General features: G+C 45.8%; 1 protein-coding gene across 1 annotated transcript; it reads right to left on the bottom strand.

Moving 5' to 3' along the window:
- Positions 1–3,728: 3,728 nt before the first annotated feature.
- UBALD1 (UBA like domain containing 1) lies at positions 3,729–22,960 on the bottom strand. Its single transcript, XM_043979417.1, is given in 5 exon segments — positions 3,729–4,070; positions 4,073–4,168; positions 4,171–4,305; positions 10,132–10,194; positions 22,114–22,960. Coding segments are annotated over 5 exon segments (531 nt in total). The 5' UTR covers positions 22,234–22,960; the 3' UTR covers positions 3,729–3,953.
- Between the last annotated feature and the right edge of the window lie 1,412 nt (positions 22,961–24,372).

The raw sequence follows: 24,372 nt of genomic DNA, 5'->3' as shown, positions 1-24,372 counted from the left end.
TCTGTTATCTCATCTGATCATCATAGCAATTGGCAAACTGGATGACCATTTTATAGATGAGCCAACAGTCTTAAGACAGCTCAAGTGACTGGCCCAGAGTGTAATACATGGAGGGCTGGAGCCCGAGTCAGGAAGACTCCAGACCAGAGTTCAAATATGACCTCAGATACTTAACTAGCTGTGACCCTGGGCAAGGCATGACTTCTGCTTCACTCAGTTTCCTGATCTATAAAATGGTGATAATAATAGCACCTACCTCCCAGGGTTATTGTAAGGATGAGGTTCTATTTGTAAAGCACATTGCAAACCTTAAAGTGTTATACAAATGATAGCTAACATTATTATAATAAATGATAGGGTTGGGCCAAGAACTCAAGGTGTTCTGATTTGAAGTTGTGTTCTTGCTAATAAACTATACTGTCAATCAGAAGTGAGGGCAATAACTAGTGATCTTCAGACAAACCAAGTAGGGCAGAAAGGAATGGGTCAGGGTCAAGTTAGGACTTCCAAACGTGAAGACCATAGAGATCTCCAGCAGACACACAGTAACTTGTTAGGTCAAGATTGCCTGGGAAAGTCTCCTACAGACTGTTAAAGGAGAAAAATTATTTTTGTGTGTGAGGACTCGACTTCAAAAATGCCCCAAGAGACTAACGCATCCAGGAGGAAAAGAAAATGATTACCATGTCCATACAAGGCAGCATGGAGCCCAGGGAAGCAAGTTTGGGGAGGCCAAATGAGAACTGTCGACCACAATTCAACATTGGATATGACATTGTTGATATATTGATTAGTTTTGCTGAGCTGTTTTTCTTCTTTTTAAAATTCCATTACAAGGGATGCCTCTCTAGGGATATGTTAAGAAATAAAGGTGATGGAAAAACAAAAGGTATTGATGGAAAAACAATGTTGAGAGTGACATGTAGATTTTTTTTGGTTTTTGTTTTTTTTTTGGCGGGGCAATGGGGGTTAAGTGACTTGCTCAGGGTCGCACAGCTAGTAAGTGTCAAGTGTCTGAGGCCGCATTTGAACTCAGGTACTCCTGAATCCAGGGCCGGTGCTTTATCAACTGCGCCACCTAGCCACCCCCAAGAATGTTTTTTAAAGGTAGAATTTTGATGTCTTTGGTTTTTACACCTCTTAGATTTCCCTAGAATCTCTCCTCTTCCCTCTCCCAGAGGGCCAACCTTTATAACTTTTTTTTAAAGGAGAAGAAAAATTCATCAATACTGATCAATACATACGATGTTTTCAATGCAACATTACCCATCTGTGCTCTCCTCACCTCTGCGAAAGAGTGGAGCAGTTTTCTCCTCTCTGCTTTGGGTCCAAGCTTGTTCTTCACAATTTTGAAACATGTATTTCCAATTATTTTGTGGTGGCTGTCCTTTCCATTTATATATCCCACACTCAGAAGAGAGGACAGGGAATTGGGTTCTTAAAAGAGGTTGAAAACCCCACAGCCCTGGCAAACACCAAAAAACTTCAGTTTGAAGATCTAATGGCTTAGGATTGGCTGATTGAATCCAGGAACAAGAGCTGGAAAGGAGTGCATTCTAGAAAGGAAGACCAAGTTCAGATCCAACCCAGACCTGGTTCTTAAACATTTGAATGGAAGACGAGGGCCAGCTTTAAGACACAATTGACCTTCTAATAATATTATAGGAACTGCCGCTCACCCTCTGAGGGAGTTGACAAGGAATCAGAGGCCGGGTCTTCCTTTCCTCTGGGTCAGAAGACACCAGATAATACAATATTTCCATTCATACAGATTCTGCAGCAAGGAAGGTAGCTTGGAATGCTGGATTTTTACTTCAGAAACCTATCCTCACAGGACAGCATTGAGGCTTCTTAAGATGGTCTTCCTGAAACTGTGCTGCCCCCACCCTCATACATTACATAGTTGGCCAGTGCTGGCGATGAGCTTCCCAACATGTAGCTAGCAGGCTTGGTCCTCAGACACGTCAGTTGCCCACCTTTCCCAAGTTGGAGGATCTGACCCTACACAGCTGCTGTTTTGTTTTGGGGTTTTTCGGTCCTATCTCCTTGGGGGACTGTCAATTTGGGCCTCTTTTCTATAATGTGCATCTCTAGCCTTGGCCTCTCAGTTCTGATGTCTCTCCATTTCAGTCCCTACGTCTGCGTATCTCTAGCCCTGTCCACATTTTCCAGGCTCTTGTATGTTTCTCTCCGTATGCTTGTCTCTCAGGATCTAAGAGCTACATGTAAGAATGAAATGACATTTGTAAAGCACTTTGCAAATACAAATGCTAGCTGCTGTTATTATTAATCTGGGGAATGTTTCTGGTGTCCATCAGGATGGTCACACACAGAGCCAGGCCACTGTTTTGGCTTTGGCTCTCCTTACTTTTAAACACTAAGCTCACAGCTACTTGGTCTTTATCTGTAGGTGAAATAGAATAAAAAAGTAAAAACAAGTCAGGCCCTGGTCACAAGGATGAATAACCCAAATTTGGCATCTAGATGGAGGACTGACCAAAAGCCAGTGGGGAGAAGCAAACTGAGGTAGGGTTGCCATTTTCTGCCCTCATTCCTTGCCCCAGGGGGAATGGAGTAAATAGGGGGAGATTGAGTTAATAGAGTAGGGCCTAGGGAACAAAGGCCTTAGCTCCAGTCACAATTTCAGTTCATAGGCTGAAAACCAATATTGCTAGAGAGCTGGGGGGGGGGGAGGGGGGGGGAGAGGGGAAGGAATCTTTTCATTCCTCAGGGGATGAAGGGAAAATTATAGCTTAAAAAAACAAAGAACCACTCCAGATGCTTCTGAATAGCCTACCAGACCTCAAAGGGCTTGACATTTCCTCTACTCAGATATTAGAATCATAGACTGAGAGCTGGAACAGGGCTCAGAGTCCGCCTAATTCTATCCCTTCACTGTACAGATGAGGTTCCCCCAGAGATGGGATTTGAACCCAGGACCCTCTGACTCCTGACTCAGGGCATTTTTCCCTCTGCCAACCTCTGGCTTTCCTCCCTCCTTCTGACCCTCTCACACACCGTGACATGCAAGGGTTATCAGAAAACAATGCAAAACCACAGAGTCTGGTGGGTTTGGAATTCTCTTGTTTGTTAAATGGGAAAGGAGATGGGAAACCCATCCCCCTGGGCTCTGGGGAAGGCATGCAGGTGATCCCAGGGGGGGAGGAGGGATGGACAGGGAGCTGGGGGAAGATGAGAGTCCTGGAGTTTCCCACAGTCCTCTTCTATGCAGGTAAGGCAGTGCTGGATAGGAGAACAGAAGACAGGGGGCAGGGAAGTAGGGTAAAAGGCAAGGATAGGGGAGCCTTTGGGAATTGGTTATTCACATGCAAAATCCAGCTGCCCTGAAAACCTACATTGAGTAGAGACATACATATAAATACATTTTTATATACACACACACAAAGACAGGGCCCCTCCTATTTCCTCCTGTATGTTTGCCAGCATGTATGCCTCGCATGCGTGTGTATGTGTGTGTGTGTGTCGTTGGTGCGCAGTGCGTGCGTTGCATATGGATTACATGTTACCTGAATCAGAAGCTGACCTTTATGGTGACTCTCCAGGGCATCTCTTAGGAGGGAAGGGGCGGTCGCGCGGAATATCAATGTAAAGTCCAGGATAGCTGTTTCAGTCTTTGATGAAGGTCACCTCAGTCTCTAATGTGAGCCCAAACAACCTCCAATCAAATCTATGCAAAGGATAATTAACATGTATGCTGGAGTTGTGTTGTTTGTGTGCGTTGTGTGTGTGTGTGTGTGTGTGTGTGTGTGTGACACAATCCCTGCCTGGCTACCAAGTCCTGTCTCTCCCCCTCCAGGTCTCGGGGGGAAGGGTGAAAGAAATCAACAAGGGGTGCAGAGGAGAAGGATGAGGGGGCCCATAGGAGATGTCCTCTCCCCTGCCCCAGGCCCTGTGGAATCTAGGCCTTGAGGAGGGGAGGGGGGTGGCCTCCCTTATCTCTCCGCCTCCATGGTCGAGCTGGCCTTCTGTTCTGAGGTGGCCTGTTGAGAGGCCGGGGGAGGCCAGGTCCCGAGGGATGGGAAGAAGGCGGCAGGAGTCCATGAGTATTGTTGGGCTGCTGGGGCTGCTGCTGTGGGCCCGGATGTGAGACACCGGTGGGCCAGCTGGGGGTGGGGAAGCTCCCAAAGTGGGGGGTGTGATGCGGAAGGCGGCTGGGGGCGAGGTGGCCGAGGAAGCCATGGGACTGCTGCTGTGGAAGCTCTCGGAGGGCCTTGAGGGGGCAGGAGGCATGGGAGGGCGTCAGGAAGTGGGGGGCGTGGCAGGGGTGTTGGCGGGAGTGCACATCTGTGGAGAGAAAAGAGAAAGAGGGTGAGTCCACCTCCCCAGCCCCAGAAGGAAGTCAGAGGCCCATGCCTCCACAAACCCTCCTGCCACAAAGGGGCAGCTTCCCTGGAAGGCAGAGTGGCCAGCCTAGGCCTTCCTTGTTCTCGAATCCTCAAAGGACCAGCCGACCTCCCTGGGCCCCAGCCAGAGGTCAGTCTCTGCTCACCTACTCGAAGAAGAGTCCAGAGAATCTTAGAATAGAAGTGTAGGAACTTCAAGCTGGAAGAGACCTTGGAAAATCCTGCTGCCCCACCCTTTCGTTGAATAGAATAGGAGTCAGGCCCCCAGATGGAAGTGGCTTACCTGAAGTCACGGGGCCAGTCAGCTTCTTGCTTGCTATTGGAACCACCCAAATGATTCCTCAAGTTCTTCCTGGTCTCACCTAGACACAGTCTAACTCCCGAATACACTCCTGTCCCCAGCCCCAGGGCCCCTCCAGAGCTAAACTTCCAACTGGGGCACTCTGAGAGCTACTTCTATGAGCAAAGGGCAATATGTATAAAAAAAAAAAGACTGGATCTCGAAGGTTCTTCCTGATGCCAAAGTGTGGCATTTAAAGCCTCCCAGGACCTGGCTTTCTACCTATCTCTTTCTCTTTCTCTTACTTATATCATTCCCCTTCACACGCTCTACATTCCAGCCAAACTGGACTGACTGTTACCTGAACTCAACATGCTATCACCTACCTCCCACGCTTGGCACAATCCTGGAATGCATTTCCTTCCTCATCTTCTTATCTTCATGTTTTGTTTTTTATTCATCTTCCTTCAAGGCTTAGCTCAGGCGACATCTTCTTCATGAAGCTTCCCCCAGTTCCCCAACCCCTCACCTCTACTCTCAATTGGTAACAATCTTTTCCTCTTCTCACACTTTCCTAGGGAAACTTCCGTGGATGATATTGATGAGAAAGGTGGATTTAATTCACTTGAATTTTGCAATTCAATTGATTAAGTGCCTACTATGCATCAGGCATAGTAATCAAAGACAAAAAATGAAACTTCTTTCTTACCCCTCAAGGAGGGCCCAATAATGCCTGGTCACAGGCCTAACTGATTCCCCTTCTCACTGATGCATGCCATAGTCCCTAATTCTCAACTCGTGGCTCTCCCTTCCATTTTTTTTTGGGGGGGGTGGGGGTGGGGCAATGAGGGTTAAGTGACTTGCCCAAGGTCACACAGCTAGTAAGTCAAGTGTCGAGGCTGGATTCAACTCAGGTCCTCCTGAATCAAGGCCAGTTGCTTTATCCACTGCGCCACCTAGCTGCCCCTCTCCCCCTACATCTTAACCATGACTCATTCCACTTCTACCAAACCAGAGTTCATTACTTCGCACCTGTTCCCATGCCTCCAACAACCCAAATGGGTGCTTTAATTAGGCCTTGCAGGGTCTGGAGAACTAGGGATCAATCTAGGGGATGAGAAGATCAAGCAAGCACAAGGAAACCATCTGGAATCAAGTCCCATTGAACATCAACAGGGTGTGGGAAAGAATCAAAAGAACTTCTTCCTCCTTCCCCCTTGGTCCTCCCCTTCTCCAGATATACTCTGGCCCAGAGACACTGCATCAGAGCCTGGGGGAGAAGGGCGTTGTAAAAAGAGAGGAGGGCTTTCACAACTAAAGTGAGTCTCCGGGAAGGAGAGGCCTGAATGATGAATGAGCAGAAGAGAAGGAATGAAACTGGCAAGTGAGATCTAGGAGGATCCAGAGGGAGTCATACAACTCTGTAGGGTTAAGGCCCAGAGGATTTTCCCACTTTAAATAGCCCGCTGGGGGTCTGTGTTACCCTAGCAAGGTGAACCTACGAAAAGAATGCAGACAGACCTTTCGAAGAGCATGTGGCTCCGACTCGTGTCTCATCCTCTCCCCCTCTCCAGAGTGTAAGGCTCTGGGTGTTCCCCCCAGTCCCTCATCCAGCTAACTAGGTATGACCTGCTCTTACCCACCGCCTGCTCTGAAGGTCAAGCTATGTGTGCTAAGAAGTCAGGGACTGACAGGGCCCAGCTCCATCTGGAAACAGAAAACCTTTCCCCCTCGCCCCGCAGCCACCACCCCCAGCACCCTCCTGTCTAGAAAGAAAGAACACCTGATCTAGGTCTTAGTTCTAGTTTGGGCTCTGACAGTAACTCACTGAGTGACTTTGGGGAAATCGCCTCGCTTCGTCTTTCCTCCATTACCTCCTCTGTGAAGTTTGGTGTGAAATTTGCCAACTGGTTGAAATGAAGAGACTGGACTGGAGCATCTCTAAAGTCTCCTTCAGTGCTAACAGTCTGTGATCTCTGGAATGGATGAGCACTAAAGGTTCCAGCCAGCTCTAAATCTATCTGATGCTATGATGATTCCCATGGTTTCCATTTCCCTTCTATAAGTAGCATAGCACTGACTACCCCCTTGCTAGGACAGAGTGTTCCTACACTCCAGTTCCTTGGTGCTCAGCTCAGAACCTACATGGTCTAGCACCTGCTAGCACTCTAGACCAGGGGCTCTCTCTCTCTCCCTTTTTAAAAAAAAGATAATCAGGGTTAAGTGACTTGACCAGGGTCACACAGCCAGTAAGTGTCAAGTATCTGAGGCTGGATTTGAACTCAGGCCCTTCTGAATCCAGGGCTGGTGCTTTATCTTAGTTAGAAGTTAATACAAATAGGGCAGCCAGGTGGCACAGTGGATAGAGCACCGGCCCTGGATTCAGGAGGACCTGAGTTCAAATCCTGCCTCAGACACTTAACACTTACTAGTTGTGTGACCTTTGGTAAGTCACTTAACCCCAATTGCCTTGTTAAAAAAAAAAAGAAGTTAATACAAATAAAGGTCTATTTTTTTCCTAAATGAATTCATGGACCCCCTGAAATCTATCCATGATCCCCAGGCTCCAGGTTAAAAACCCTTGCTCTAAGGAGGAGTTCAGAGAAACCTGGAGGGTCTTACGTGAGCTGATGATGAGTGAGATGAGCAGAACCAGAAGAACATTGTACACAGTATCATCAACATTGAGTGTTGACCTACTGTGATGGACTATATTCTTCTCACCAATGCAGTGGCACAGAAGAGTTCCAGGGAACTCATGATAGAAGAGGATCTCCAAATCCAAGAAAAAAAAAAAAGAACTGTGGAGTATAGATGCTGATTGAACCATACTATTTCTTTTGTTTTGGGTGCTGGTTTTTTTTTTTCTATTTTGAGGTTTTGCATCACTGCTCTGATTTTTTCTCTTGTAACAGGATTAATGCAGAAATAGGATTAATGTTATTATGTATATATATATATATGTGTGTGTATATATATATGGATATGGATATGGATATATAGATAAATAGATATAACCTATATCAGATTACCTGCTGTCTAGGGGAGGGGGGAGGGAGGGGAGGGAGGGAGAAAAATCTGAAATTGTAAAGCTTGTATAAACAAAAGTTAAGAACTATCTTTACATGTAACAGAAAAAATAAAATACCTTATATGTAAAAAAAAAAAAAGACTTTCCCAGTGTCACACAGCTAGTAGGTGTCTGAGGCCAGATTTCAACTGACAAAGAGGAGTTTTCTTGATTTCAGGATAAACTATCTATTCACTGCACCACCTTGATGTCCACTACAAAACGGCATCAACAACTAATTAAGCATTTTAGTTAGAGAAAATTAAAAGAGTCTATTACCCAAATAAAAGTGTTAAGTGGGGAAAATATTTGCATCTAGTATTTCTGCTGAAACTAATATTAAAACTATGGAAAATTGACATAAATTTGTGAGCTCGAGAACCATTTTCCAATAAATGAGAAGTAAAAGGATATGAGCAAATAATTTTCAAAAAAAATTGTAAATTAGAAAAAAAACTAGAAAATGTCACTAAATCACTAATAAGAGAAATGCAAAGTAAAAAAAAAGCTCTGACATTCTATTCATTCACTTCAAAGCAGATATGATACTAAATATATATATATACGTATATATGTATAGTTTTATATACACACACAGAAGGATCATGGGAAGATGGACACTCTTATACTGGTTGATGTGCTATACAGGTATTATGAAAAAAACACTTTGTAATTGTGCAAAACTCACCAAATTGTTCTTCCTCTAGCTTATTGTTCCAACTATTGAACAAATATCCCAAAATTATTAAAGAGAGAAAGAAAGCAAAAAAAACAAAAACCAAAAACCAAAAAACCTTGCTTTAGGCAGAAAGAAGATCTGCCTATTCCTACACTCTGGGAACACCAATCACAGTCCCTCTTCCTAAGTCACCTTAGGATACCTACCAGGGGTTAAGAGTCTCCAGCCAAACTTCAGCACCTGCCTATGGCCAGAAGCCTTCAGGCTCTTTCCCCATCAGCCTCTATGCCAGGGGTTCTTAACTTTCTGTGTGTGTCATGGACCTCCCTTTGGTAGTTTGGGGAAGCCTATGGACCCCTTTGGAATAATGTTTTTCAATGCATAAGATAAATGCAAGAAAACAGGAAATTCCAGTGAAAGGTTGTTAGTGAAAATAAGGATGTCATTTTTTTGCCCATCCAAATTCATGGACTCGGACGCTGGGGTATGCACCCTTGCAGAACTCCAGGACTCCAGACCCCGACAGATTCTCCTCAAGACTCTCCAAGCTGCTTAAGTCTTGCCAGACCAAGGCCAAAGGATCAGAGACAGCTTCAGGCAGCACAGAGAAGCTGGGCAAAGCTTGTCTTCAGTTTTCTCTCTCTTTTTTGCAGGCCAATGAGAGTTAAATGACTTCCCCAGGGTCACACAGCTAGTAAGTGTCAAGTGTCTGAGGCCAGATTTGAACTCAGGTCCTCCTGAATCCAGGGCTGGTACTTTATCTACTGTGCCGCCTAGCTGCTCCTCAGCTATATCTCTTGACCCTCCAGACTCTGACCCACGGAAACACTACTGTGCCACAGAAAGGAGTATGGAATTAGGAATTAATAGACAATTTAACATTGTCTACCAACTGTATGGGCTTGGCCAAGTCACTTCCAGTTTCCTCATCTACAGAACGAAGAGGATGACCTAGATGGATAATATCTAAGCTCCCCTCAGTTCTAACATTCTACGTGTGACTTCACTTCTAGAGACCAGTGACTAATAGTGGAGTTCCCAGGCATGGGGGTAGGTATATGATGGGGTACAGATTGCAGAAGCAGCCTTTTGGCACCCCTGAAATCATCTTTTCCTACATGCACAAGGCTAATGCTGGTTGGTACCCTTATCTTAGGATTACATATCAAGAGCCTGAAGGTACCTTAAAAACCATCTAGTTTGGGGGCAGCTAGGTGGCGCAGTGGATAGAACACTGGCCCTGGATTCTGGAAGACCTAAGTTCAAATCCAGACTCAGACACTTGACACTTACTAGCTGTGTGACCCTGGGCAAATCACTTAACCCCAACTGCCTCACACCCCCCCCCCCCGAAAAAATCATTAAGTCAAATTTCTGAGCCTCAATTTCCTAATCTGTAAAGTCAGGGGGCTGGACCAAATGACCTCTAAGGTCCCTCTGAACTCTAAAGCTTTGATCTCTTAAAGATGTTCCATAAATATGGATACAGCCCCTCACTTTGTGAAAGGGTATAGGAACCCTTGCTTCACCAGCTCCCCTTTGGTTCAGAAGCAAATGGATTCTTCTCCCCAACCTCCCCCCACCCCACCCCGCCCCGCCTCACTCTGTCAGTAGCACCATCCCAAAGTGGAATTTGACCTATAAAAGAAGAAAAACAACTTCGCAAACAGAAGAACACTCAGGAGGCTTATCCCTCCCAAAGAACTTGATGATGATGTAAAAATGGAAAGAAACTTACCATCTGATGATGGTGGTGACTATAAGGGATATTGGTCTCTTGGAAAAAAGCACTGAGGGCAATCTGTGGAAAGAAAAAGAAACATTAACCCTCCAACACTCATTGAACACAATCTCTCTCTCCACCCATCAGTCATCCATCAATCCCATTTCAACTAACCAGCCTAGCAGTCAACAAACTTTATTCCATATCATCAATGTCCCACCTTGTGCTAAATAAATCCTCTAAGGTGTAACAATGTAAGACAGTTCCTGCCCTCAAGTGTTTAAAATCTGGGCATGGAAACAAATTAATGCACTGGAAAGAGTTGTATTGAAAACAAAGCAGTTTTTTTTTTTTATTCAAGTTCTTATTCACATCACTCTCAGTGTTGGTCCTGAAGTCAGGAAGACCCGAGTTCAAATTCACCCTCGGGTACCCAGTAACTGTGTTAGTCTGGGCAAATCACTTAACCTCTGTCTGCCTCAGTTTCTTCAAGTGTCAAATGGGACTTACAATAGCATCTAACTCCCAAGACTGCTGTGAGGTTCAAATGAGAAAATATTTGTAGTGCTGAGCACAGTGCCTGGCGCAGGAGGTGCTTAACAAATGTTTTTTTCTTTCCTTCCTCAACCATAAAATGGTTAATAATAATACTTGGTCCATCTATGTCATCTCACAGGTTACTGTGAGGAATCAATCCATCAGGAAGCATTTTTAAAGTTCCTACTGTGTGCTTGGGGCAGCTAGGTAGTACAACAGATAGAGCACTGGACCATGAGTCAGGAAGATCTGAGTTCAAATCTGGGTTCAGGCACTTACTACACCACTATGTGACCCTGGGCAAGTCACTTAACCCCTATTTGTCTCCATTCTTCATCTATAAAATGGGGCCACATTGGAAAAGGAAATGGCAAACTAGTAGCTTTGCCAAGAAAATGTTATGGGCATTGTCTAAGGGATCATAGAGTCAGATGTGACCGAAGGACTGAACAACAACGACACTATGTGCTGGGCACTGTGTTCTCTCTGTACAAAGGCAAAAGTGTAACAATTCCCGCCCTCAAGAAGCTTTCTAGCAAGGGGAGTCAATTTGTACCACAGATAGTATGCAAGAGAGATAGATGCAAGGAAGACACAAGCCACTGTGGGGATCATAGAAAGCCTCACGTACTTGGGCTGGTACTTGGGCTGAGCCTTAAATGTTGTAAAGTACCATGTAAGTGGAAGCAAGTTAGCTGCTTTTGTTATCATTTATTAAATGCTTACTATTTGTATATCCTTGAGCTAGGTGCTGTGGGGGAGATAAAGATGTATAAGAAAGGGTCCCTGCAAGGCACTCCTGATCTAGTGGGGGAGATAAGACATATTTTTGGGTTTTTTTTTGCTTACAGGGCAATGAGGGTTAAGTGACTTGCCCAATGTCACACAGCTAGTAAGTGTCAAGTGTCTGAGACCAGATTTGAACTCAGGTCCTCCTGAATCCAGGGCTGGTGCTCTATCTACTGTGCCACCTAGCTTCCCCAAGACATGTCTATAAAAGATACCAATGAGTCAGTCATGATAAGTGCTATGTGAGAGGTAAATCACAGTGTTATTATCAAAGAATCTCAGAGGTCATCAGCATGAGGCGGTTGGGTGGCTCAGTGGATAAATCACCAGGCCTGGAGTCAGGAGGACCTGAGTTCAAATTTGGATTCAGACACTTCCAACTGTGTTGTCCTGGACAAGTCATTTACCTTCTTCATGTCTCAGTTTCCTTATCTGTAATAGCATCTACCTCCAAGGATATTGTGTGGATCAAATGACATAATATTTATAAAGTACACTTATCTCTTCCACACTGTGACTTTCCCCATTGCAGTTTTGATATTTCACAGGTTAGCATAAGAAATTAAATGGGAATTTGGGGGGGAATTTTGCAAAACCACAGACAACACACCTAAAGACCAGTAGATGACACTGAGCCTGTGACCAAATACTTAACCCAAATTTTACAATAAGGTACTATAAACACCCTATAAAAGAAAAAGAAAACATTCATACTTCTTGGTATGAAGAGAGGGCAAAAAAAATTTTCAAGATTACAGGGGCACTGCACCCCTAACCCCCATGATTTAGAAGGGAAAACTATAAAAGAAAAAGAAAACATTCATACTTCTTGGTATGAAGAGAGGGCAAAAAAAATTTTCAAGATTACAGGGGCACTGCACCCCTAACCCCCATGATTTAGAAGGGAAAACTAATCTGCAAACCTTAAAACACTACAGAAATGTTATTGCTATTACTACCACCCCCACTACCACCTTGAAAAATGTATCTTAACCCAAAACAATCCCTAGCTTGTATTAGAACCCATTGATGAGCAAAGGAGAATGCACTACCTCATGAGACAATCTATTCCACTGTTACCCATCTCTAGTAAACATTTTTTCAGCATATCGAGTATAAGACAAATCACTGGCTGTCTACCATGCCTGGAATTTTCTCGCTCCTCATCTCTGTCTCCTGACTTCCTTGGCTTCCTTCAAGTCCTAGATAGTGCTTAGTACAATGACTGGCACATTGGGGGCTCTAAATAAATGTTTATGGACTGATTACCCCAAATCTGCCCCCTCTTACTTCCATTCATTGAGCTTGGGTCTGTCCTCTAGCACCATGAAGAATTGTATCACATAAAAGAACACTGTAACAAATGCTTAACAATCTCTCAGAAACCAAATCTCAGCCAGAAAAAGCAGGCTTTAGAGTTACCTTAAAGAGTGGGGGGGCAGCTAGGTGGCACAGTGGATAGAGCACCAGCCCTGGAGTCAGGAGTACCCGAGTTCAAATCCGGCCTCAGAACATTGACACTTACTAGCTGTGTGACCCTGGGCAAGTCACTTAACCCCAGTTGCCTCACACACACAAAAAAAGAGTGTGTGGCAAGAAATGTCTGCTTATCTCTCTGGATTCACTTCGGCAACCCAAGATGCTCTAAGCTGAAAGGTCTAGCCAGAGGGAGATCAAGCACTTGCTTTTGTAAGCTGGAGTGAGTATATTACACTTATATTGAAGAACAAAGCACTCACTTTTATGAATATAAATGCTAAATTGTGTGGTTTGGGCAGCAAAGAGGTTAGAGAAGCTGGAGATGAGTGTGGGTGGGAGCCATCAAGGAAGGCTTCTTAGGTGAATGTACACAATTCTCTCCCTTACCCCCAGGGTGGAGATGAGGGGATAAATTAGAGTAACTGAGACTAAATGTGATCACTAAGGTCCCTTCTAGCTCTCATGATCCATATGATTGTGACCTCATTCATTTCAGTAGTTCACTGAACAGCCTGGCTCCCAACAAATAAAACTCACCAAGATGCTTTCACTTGAAAGAATGAAACTTTAATGGTGGAAAATCAGGCAATGTGATAGGATGGTGAAGGATGTATGTTAGAGACATAAGAAAGTAGGCAAGGATAGGGAAGGAGAAAATTTCCCCAACCAGTTTCAAAATTCAACCACACAGGCAGTCTTTCACTGCCTATGGGTAAAGGCAACCTTACAGGAAGGCCCTCGTAATGAACTTTGGGGAAGCTAGGTGGCTGAGTGGATATAGTGCCCAGTCTGGAGTCAGGCCTGAATTCAAATCTTGCCTCAAACAGTTACTACCTAATAATTTAACCATGTGTGCCTCAGTTTCCTCATCTGTAAAATGAGCTGGAGAAGGACATGGCAAATCACTACAATATCTTTACCAAGAAAACCCCAAAAGGAGCCATGAAGAGTTGGACACAACTCCAATGAATGAACAACAAATGAATTTTTCCTTCTTGATCACTTTTGTGATGGCGCTTTAAGGTTTGCTAAGCTGTTATTTCAGTTAACCCTCATAATAACCCTTCGAGGGAAGTTCTATCATTGTGCACATTTTATAGATGAGCAAACCAAGGCTGAACATATTAAGTGCCTGGATTAGGGTCACACAGTTAGTCAGTCTAAGGAAAATCCTCCCTGATTCCAGTCCAGGGCTCTATCCACTATGATACCTAGCTGCCTAATTTACATTTTTTCTCTGGATCTAACTAAAATTTAGCCACCAAAGGATCCCTGAACTGGTGGGACTGGGAGGCAGGGGAGGGGAGGGGGAGAGAAGCAGCAGAAGCTATTCATCTCACAATGAATAAGGGGCAAAGGGATTCTGAAATTTGTGCAGAGACTCAGGAGGTTTAAATGAGCAGCTGGGGGAGTGGGAAAGCACCCCATGGAGGGCACTTCCAGGCTTGACACCCCATTCTGATTTGAGAGGCTTTGCTGGGGAGAGATGACTGAAGGTAAAGGTGCTTTCCCCTTCCTGCTCCTGGGGTGGAAGTCCCACTACTCTTCTATTTGCCTGGCCTGTCTCCCAGCATCCTGAGAGAAAATGTCTCTGCCAAAGGGTTTAAGGCCCTTGGAAGATTTCAGGACATTCTTGGAGATTTCAGAAAAGAAACATCAGTCCTTTCTCTCTTGTCTAAAGCTAACATCCAAAGGAAAGGGTAGGGATGGGGGTGGGAGAGTAGTTAAGGAGCCAGCTGGAATGGCTAAAGGCCACAACTAATAAGGAGGGTCTCTGGGGCTTTCTTTGACATTTGTTATTTTCTGGCTTTGAACCATTTTCTGGGGCCTTTGCAGGAGGTTGCTAGGGCCAGATTATAGACCCACGAAACTGATGAAAATAAGGAAAGTCTGTCGGCTGTTGCGAAAGGATTGCAATATGGAGTGGGAAACTGTGTGAAGGGTCTGGCTCCTGGCCCCACCAAATCCCCAAGCTCAGCAAAACCCCCAAGAACAGGAGCCAACAGGTCCCAGCCCCTCCTTCTGCTCAACCCCTGGGGGTTCCTTCCATCTCCTTGGTTCCTTTTGGATGGTGCTTCCTTGTGCAAGGGAGTGGCAATCCAAGGCCTATTGGCGTTTTGCCATTCTCCACCCTCCCCCACATGCCTCCTCCACAACAAAATGCTAAATGGTATGTCGTTTTTTAATTAAAGTGAATTAAAATTAATTATTTTGAAGATTTCACAATGCTTCCCAAAGATAATTGGAGATGCCCTGGAGTGTCCCTGAACCACAGTGGGGGAAATCGCTGGTCTCCCAAACTGTAGAAGTTCTCTCTTCTATTTCTTCTTAGCCCTAAAAAGCTCGTCCAAACTCCTTTTCTCCCACAGAGCCTCCTCACTCTGCTTTTGGGAAGAAGTTCTGAACTACGAGTCTGGGCCCAGGCTGTGAGGTTCTTGAAATGGGGTCTTGAGAGACAGTGATAACAGGGGTAAGATTCACAACTCTCATCCTTCAGACACTTGAAGCCTCACCCAAACCTATGTAAATGGCAATAAACATCACAAGAACGCACCCTCCCAGTCCCGATCCTCTCCCTCCCCCCACCCCCACCCCTCTCATAGTCTCCTGAAGGCTGCACCTGCAACAGTGCCCAATTCTTATTCTCAGGTGGCTGGGAAATCTGATAGCAGCACTGGATGCAGGGTAGCAGGACAATACAGTCCTGCCTCCCGACATCCGTGGGAATCCCTGGGAGGAGGCTCCCAGGGTCACACCCTAACCCTTGCTTGCTGTTCCACTGTCCCACCCAGTGCTGACTCTCTTTATGGGCAGAGTAGGAGGGAGAGAAGGGGTGCCAATAGATCCTCCCTGAACAGAATTCTTTCTACAGACCTGCCCTTAGCTTCTACTCCTGGCTTGAAAGTCCTGTCCTTTGAATTACTAATAGGTTAGATAACAAAGGCAGGGTCACTATCTCCGAAGGCCCCAGTTAAAATTCGGGTGCTGGGGCAGCTAGGTGGCACAGTGGATAGAGCACCGGCCCTGGATTCAGGAGGACCTGAGTTCAGATCCGGCCTCAGACACTTAACACTTACTAGCTGTGTGACCCTGGGCAAGTCACTTAACCCCAACTGCCTCACCAAAAAAAAAAAAAAGAAAGAAAGAAAATTCGGGTGCTGCTTTCTTAGGGTAGTACTAACACTAGAAACCATAGGGATGCCCAGCTGATGGTAGAATGGCAAATAAATAGTGGCATGTGGGTAAAATGCAGTATTATTGTTCTGTTGGAATCGGAATAAAAGGAATTCAGAGAAACATGGAAAGACTCATAAATTGAAATGTGAAGTGAGCAACACCAGGAGGATCATGATGATAAAAATGTAAATGAAAAGAAAGAAGCTGTAATGACCTCTCAGGGATAACTGAATGATGAACTAATCTGGGTCTCAGAAAACAGATAATGAAATGTCTCTTCCTCCTTTCAGTAGAGTGGTAGCTCTGGCCATAGGATATTCTCAGATGTGGTCACTGGATCACCTGGTTTTGTTTAACTGTTTTCCTTTGTTACAAGGGAAGGGAGAGAGAGAGAGAGAAACTGTGTGTGTGTGTGTGTGTGTGTGTAGTGGATAACCAGAAATAACTACCATGTAAAAACCAAAATCCATCCAATTATTTTTTAAAACTAAAAGTAAATAAATAACATTAATGTATGGGTTATGATCCATAGCTCTCCAAGCCTGTTCCATTAGCACACGCGAGCCCCTGGGATAGACGCGTCAGATTAGCTATGGCCACAAGGGAAATTTTAACGTGAAAAGCATAAAAAGCATATGCCTGAAGTGATGGCTGAGAGGAACCTTCAAGATCATGTGACTCCCTCATTTTGTTGTTGTTGTCCAGTCCTTTTTTTAGTAGTGTCCTATTTTTTGTGACCCCATTTGGGATTTTTCTTAGCATGATACTGGAGGTTTGCCATTTTCTCTTCCAGCTTATTTTTCAGATGAGGAAACTGAGGCCACCAGGCGTTAAGGGACTTGCCCAGGGTTGCATAGCCAGTAAGAGTCTGAAGCCAGATCTGAACTCGGGAAGATGAGTCTACCTGACTTCAGGCCTAGAACTTTATCTACTGCTCCACCCATCTGCTCCCTCATTTTCCAGAGGTAGAAACTAAGTCTCAGAGAAGCAAAGTGAGTTGTTGCCTGTGCTAGGATCTGAACCCAGGTTTTCAGAATCCAAATCCAGCCTTCTTTCCACCTCAACACCCATTCTTCCCGACCCCTTGGACAGGGTTCCTTCCATCTCGGTGGAGGGGCTCACTGATCTTGTTGGCTGTGAGTGACATTTCCTAAGCAGGTGAATAGGGATGGCTGTGTCAAAGACTGAGAGTGACCAGAAGACTCTGGAGTTCAGGCATTTCTTAGAACTCAGCTCACAGAACCTTAACGATCAGGGCTTTGGACAGATCCAGCAAGACAAGCTAGTAGGTATCGTGGAAAGAGAAAAGGATTGGGACACCAGGAAGCCCAGGTTCTAATCCCAGGTGAGCCACTAGAACTAGCTGTGTGACCCATGGTTATTCACTTCCCTCTCTGTAGGCCTCTGTTTCCTTTTCTGTAAACTGATTTCCCTCGTGTTAGTTCTAATGATCTATAAATATGATGGCCAACAAATCAATCAATATTGAACCTGTAATCTTCACAGAACCTACTTGATGCTATTTTTCCTTCAATCCTGTTGCATCCAGGAACAAATACAAAATGCTGTTTGGCACTCAGAGCCCTTCCTGGATGCAACAGGAAGTCACTGGAGTTTATTAAATAGGGGGGTGAGAGTCAGGAAGGCATACACATACTTGGGAATGGACAGACTCCTACAACCAGTACCACAGACCATTGTGTTGTTCAGTGGAAAGGCTCTAACTTGGAGACCAGCTTGCTTTGGTAATGTGGGGCAAACTGAGAACAATGGAAGACATGGGGTTTCCTGTTGTCTCTATTCTCCAGAGTCAATCTCCCTCTTCCTATCTACTGATATACGAAATATAATCACTTACATTTTGTTTAACACTTTGCAGATTACAAAACACTTTTACCTGCTCTTTGTACAAGTATTATCATCCCCTTCTAACAAATGAGGAAACTAAGGCTCAGACAGTGATTTGGCCCATAGTCACATATCTACTAATTCCAACACTAAGTGTTGGAATTTCAGAGTCCAAGAGCAATGCTTTCCTTTCATTTCACCACAGGTATTGATAGAAAAATTCTGATGAACCTGAATCCCACTAGCAAGACTCTCAATGGGGGCAGCTAGGTGGCGTAGTGGATAGAACACTGGCCCTGGAGTCAGGAGGACCTGAGTTCAAATACAACCTCAGACACTTAACACTTACTAGCTGTGTGAACCTGGGCAAGTCACTTAACCCCAATTGCCTCACCAAAAAAAAAGACTCTCAATGAACTGAAGTTCTAGTTTGATAAGGCTCAGCAAAAGCTAAGATCAAGAATATAGCCCAAAAAACAAATGCCCAGGGCTGTCCACGTGGGTGTGGGCAAGTCTACATTTAGTCCAACCTCAATAATCAAAGTTGACATTTTTACAGCACTTTATGGCTTGCTGAATACTTTGCATATATATTATCTCATTCAATCTTCATAACAACCCTGTGAGGTGGGGAGTAAAGGTGTCATTAGGTCCAACCATCAGGTAAGGAAATTAAGATACAGAGAGGTTAATTAAGCAATTTAGCCCACGTAACATATCTATGAAGTAGCAGGGTAGAGACTGAATCAAAATTCTCACTCAAATTCACCCTGCCATAGCTGTGCCTACACTTTGCTCACCTCTCCATCTCTAAGACCAACAATGCTCAGAATAGTCTGAAGCACGGCCTGTAGAATACTCCCTTAGCAAACAAATATTCTATTCTGGTCACCAGATTTTGCTCATTAAGACAGGAAGGGAGACTTAGGCAAGTTAGATTTTTAACAATAAAGGTTGGAACAGAAAGGATTTTGGGGTCACTCTCTTCAGTTACTCAGGAAATTCAATTCACTGTACATGTATATAAGTGGGTGGAGGGTGGGGTTGAGCAGATGGTTAGCTGAGAAGGCTGAGATCTTTCTTCCTTCCCTTATCCATCTCTGCAGTATGTCCCTTACTAGGCTGAACAAGGTTGAGAAACACAAGTCTTTCTAGGCTGAAAGGATTAATAAACCTTCTGTGTGTTCAGCCCCAAACACAACCCCTGGGAGAAAAGTATGGTATTTGCATATGGAAGTACATTGGGGGAGGTTAGGGTTAGGGGTGGTTCCATTATTTATGATTGGCCAGTTTTCCTGCCAATCAGGATTAAAGGACTAGCTAGTATTTTGCCTCTCTGACAAACAGCTCTCAAAGACATTGTAAGTGTTACCTCTGTTCTCTGCCTATGGAAGCTGAGCTAAATTCCCCCTCTGTGTCCAACAAGCCACCCAGGCCCTTCAGGTACACTGAAGGAGATGCGAAGGTTTCTTAGGATTTCTTTTTTCAGGCCAGCTTGTGGTTCCAACTCCCCTCATTATCTCAGGAGACCTAAAAGCGAAGAGCCTTCAAATGGAATAGCACCTAGGCTTCAAATTATTAACTACTATGAAGATTAATACTGCCATTTATTTAGGCCTAGTATATTAACTTTCTTAGTATCTTTAGCCCCATTTTGCAGAGAGGCAGGGTGGTTCCAAAGGCAGATAGCTAGTTTCAGGGTTGGTTCAAGAATCCAGTTTTCTCCACTTCACATTCAGAATGTGAGTTCTGGCCTACTGTTCTCTCCTCTTGCAGGGAAAATATACAACAATCTCTATAAAACATCCACAATGCATGGGGCACCGTACCCCCACCGAATAATGTTTCTAACCCAAACATTAGGCTGAAGATTGATTTTAAATAAAACATCTTCAGAGGTCATCTTGAGTTCTCAAGTCAATAGGGACCTGGAGTTTAGAAGAGTTAGGACCTAGGTGAAATCACAGGCCCCAGCCCAACCCAAAAGTCAAGTAGTTTATCACAGTCCCCCATCAGTCTATGTTAAATAATAATCCCCTTAACTGATCCAGTGCCCAGCCTTGGTGGTAGAGCCAATAACAATTGGCTTGGGAAGTACCACTTGGGAAAAGGCCAGGTTTCCCTTTGGCCAGAAAGACAATGGTAGCATTAACAAGAGAGACCCATCAAGACTAGTTAGCTCTAGGGCTCAGGTTTTGAAGAGTGTTAGGACCACAGGTAGGGCAAAATGATCACCAAGATAGGCATACACTGGACTCAATTATATGTGCCATACACATACACACTGTACTGTGCTACATATGTAAACACAACACACTACACTGTAGTCCATGTATCTACATATACATTCACTGTATTTTACTGCAATTGAATCAAGCCACAGAAACACTGCACTGTACAATTCATGTACACATGAAAGTACACGGTACTGTATGTGTACAAACAGACACCAGGTGGCACTCCTGCTGTCCCACTGCCTGGGACTCCTTTTTCCCAGCCTCCAAAGGAAGCTCCCTAGCCTTGGGGTTTACCACTCCTAGTACAGCTGGGCTCAAAAAGATCCCACTAGGTTCAGGACAGCAAGGGGCCAAGGCTGGAGGATGTGGCTGTCTACACCATACTCAGTTTTCTGGAAGGTGGTAGAAAGAAAGGGAATTTCAATTCAAGCCAGCTGGGGCTTCTTACTACACAACCAACCCATCCCCCAACCCCGCCCCCCCCTTCCCCATCGTGCTCCTAGGCCCATGGGGGCCTCAGGACCCAAAGCATGCTCCGCCTCCTTCCTCCTTCCCCAGTGGCTCCGTTTCCGCACCCAGACCCAGGCCAGAGAAGCTGGAGGGGGAGGGTCACGCTCGAGTGTCACCCTCCCCAGAGGGCCAGTGTAACCCACTTGGCACCAGATTGTCATTTCCGCCGGCCCTGTCCATCCGCTGGCGTTGGCCCCTAGCCCTCTGGCTCGCCCTGACAGCTGCGCTGGAGGGGGTAGGGACCCGTTAGCTTTAGGTGAACAAAAGAAGCGTGTTTAGTGGTGATGATGGTGATGCTGCTGCTGGTGGTGGTGATGGTGGGAACCTCAAATCCCTCCACCTCCCTTGGAAGAAATGACCTCAGCCGCAGAGCCCATCTGCCCTCGGGCTGCACAGCGAGCACCTCCCCGAAGCAGGAGTCTTGGCCCTGGCTCACCCCATCTGCACAACGAGGCCTTGCGGAGCAGGGCCGCTCTGACTCACTGGGGAAAAGGAAGAAACCAATGGCCTTCCTTCCCCGCTGGACATGGCGGAGCCTCGGGCCGAGCGGACCAGCCCAGACACCATTTCCCCGGGGAAGTCAGGGGAGGGCGGGGGGAAGGGGAGGATTGGACAAGGTTCTTGGTCCTAGAATTCTCCGTCTGTTCTCAGGGACCCGGGGTTCTCTCCCTGTCTCACCATCACAGAGCTAGAGCGGCGTCTATCCGACCCCTCCCCGCCCCCCACCATTTTACAGAGAAGGAAACTGAGGCCCAGGAAGACACCACCCCCCCCCCCGCTCTATCCCCCCCCCATCCCGGTCCACAGCTGGGGAGGCAGTATTCTTGGTGGGTGTCGTCGAGGAAGACTTCTTGCCGATGAATCCCCCCTGACTCTGCCACCCCAGGTTGTCTGGTCCGAGCCGGGCTGTGGCACGGAAGGGATGTTCGAATAAACGGTGCACACGGAGGGGGTGGGTGGGGGGATTCGGCGGCAGAGAACAGGCGCACAGACCTGACAGACAGACAGAAACACACACACACACACACACACACACACACACACACACACACACACACACACACACACACACCGCGATTACTATTACAAGCTGTGGTGTGTGCTGTGCGGCGGCACCGGGCTGCAAAACCTCGAAGCCCCACCGCAGTTGTGAACCGCACCATTTTATTATAAATGAAGTCGGCGTCGGTGGAGTGTGTATGGATGTTTGGATGCATAAATGTGCACGAGCCTATTGGAAAACGTGGCTGAGTTTGGTGGACGCAAAACATGGCAGTATACACACACACACACACACACACATTTTATATCTATACACACACAAACCGGTCTCAGCCTGTGCAAGCACACGCGCGCCAGAGAGCGCAGAGACACACATACACGCAAAGGCACACGCACACACACAAGCACGAGGACTCACCTCGAATTGCCAATGTGCTGCCTGAAGAAGCTGCTTCGCCTGGTCCGCGGCGCACCCCGCAGTCAGCACGAACTGATTGATCATGACCTGGTGCTTCAGTTCGTCCATGTTCACCGACATGGTGCCAAGTCGGCTCCGCTCGCTCCCCGGCCAGACAACGGGAGGAATCTCTGGGCGAAGGCTGGGCTCTCCGGCTCCCTGGCTATCCTTTACAGATCCACCATTACAGAGCCGGCTCTTGCTAATACAAATATTTACTGTAGGGTACTGACTCACTGAGCCTTGCCTCTCTGATGGACAGAAATGGGGAGGAGACTAAGCAGGAATGCTGGGAACTGTAGTCTTCTCGGGCGGACCCCCTACCAACCCCCACCGCCCCGTCTTAGCCCAAGTAAACACACTAGAGCCCCCATTCGGCTCTGCTCCGGGCTTGTTGGACCGCTTCCCTTGCTGCGCCCCGGGATCTAGCTCTGATTTGGGTCACCACCTAAGTAGACAAAGGAGTGATTTTACATCCGAAATGGCCAGACTTGGGCTTTCAATTCTGAAGAGGTTTTCTTCTTCACCTCTTCCTCTTGAATTACGATTATTCTTGGGGTCGGTCTTGGGTGACAGAGTTGCCCGGCAGAATTTGCACGATGAACGTGGGCCCCAGAAAAACTAACAAGAATGCTCGAGGCTCTGATTATCTTTGTCTCCTGACCCCATCTCCTTATATACACACCCTGGTTTCGTCCCCCTTTCCATGGCCCCCATTTTCTCGTACAAAATCTTTTGTGGGGAAAAAAAGTCATTGTTTTTGAGAATCCAAACTTTACTTCCTTTTTTTGCCCCTGCCTTCCCCCATTGCAGTGCCTAAAGCCGGGCTGCAAGCCCCGTGGGTAGCAATTTCCCTAGACTACACATCCCAGAAACCCTTTGTTTATTTGCATAGTTCTGTTAGGAATGACGTCAAATGAGTGAGCACGGACTCCTCCAATGAAAAGCAATGGGGTGTTAGTACCTTACCATATAAGGTAAACAAATCTGGTGCCCCCAATGAATTTATGGTAGAGGTGGGAACTGGGCTGGCGGCCGTGGGGGTTGTAGTCACGTGGTCCTGGTTCTGGGACTCCAGCCAGCATGGCAGAAACGCTGAGAAAGGCGCACAGTGTTTACAATCAAGCACATGCGATTTCCTGTTTATGTAGAACGGAGAGATTCCATGGGCAGCATTGCTCCAGCACAATAACAAAGAGAGGAGGTGGGAGAGTTGGAGCCAGAAGACAGATGTAGCGGATGCTCCAGCTCCATTACTCTGCCACTAAGCAAACCCTGCTTTGTCCTCGTTTGAAACTGGGGCATTGCAGTGAGGCTCTTAAGTGTGCACGAATGATTCCCTGGAACCAAAGGATGCCAGGACAATTAGGACTTCCTATCTACCCTCGGCTAACTCAGTTAAGGCAGGAAGCAACCAATCGTTTTCCATTCCAGAGGTGGCCGAAGTCACACAGGGTGTTTGGACCAAAAGGAGTAGAGTTCTTACGAGGTTTTAACTGAACTGAAGTAAACTGAATAATGGAACAACAACAACAAAAAAGTTATATAGTGGAAAGAATATCAGCCTAAACGGAGCAGAAGACTTAGGCTGCACCTTATTCTTTGTGTGACTTTGGTGCAGTCACTAAAAATTCTGTTCCTATTTCCTCATCTATGAAACGTAGCTAATAATACCTCTTCTGCCTATTTCACAGGACTTTTGTATCAAGAAAGAATGTGGGGGCAGCTAGGTGGCACAGTGGATAGAGCACGGGCCCTGGAGTCAGGAGTACCTGAGTTCATATCCAGCTTCAGACCCTTGACACTTACTAGCTGTGTGACCCTGGGCAAGTCACTTAACCCCAACTGCCTAACTAAAAAAAAAATGTGAAAAAAAGAATGTGGGTTAAATTGTTTTCTAAACTGTAATATGCCATCCAAATGCAATATATGTATGTACATACATGTGCATATATGTATATGTATGCAAATATATATGTGTATATGGATTATATGTGTGTGTGTATATATAGACATAGATATATAGATATTAGGTTAACCATCCCTGCCTCTCCATGGGAGAGGCCTCAGGTCTTACCATTCAGAGCAAATGTCCCCAAACTTAGAGGATCAGAGCAGAGATCTAAAAGTTACCCATCCAATTCTGATCTATATATTGAGTATCTTACACTGTCCTCTGGGGTGGAAGGTAGACAATATAATACATGGTTTAGTTGGGGA

The sequence above is a fragment of the Dromiciops gliroides genome, chromosome 1, assembly GCF_019393635.1.
Source record: "Dromiciops gliroides isolate mDroGli1 chromosome 1, mDroGli1.pri, whole genome shotgun sequence".
NCBI classification, from domain to species: domain Eukaryota; kingdom Metazoa; phylum Chordata; class Mammalia; order Microbiotheria; family Microbiotheriidae; genus Dromiciops; species Dromiciops gliroides.
This window is presented reverse-complemented; position numbering and strand designations above follow the sequence as displayed.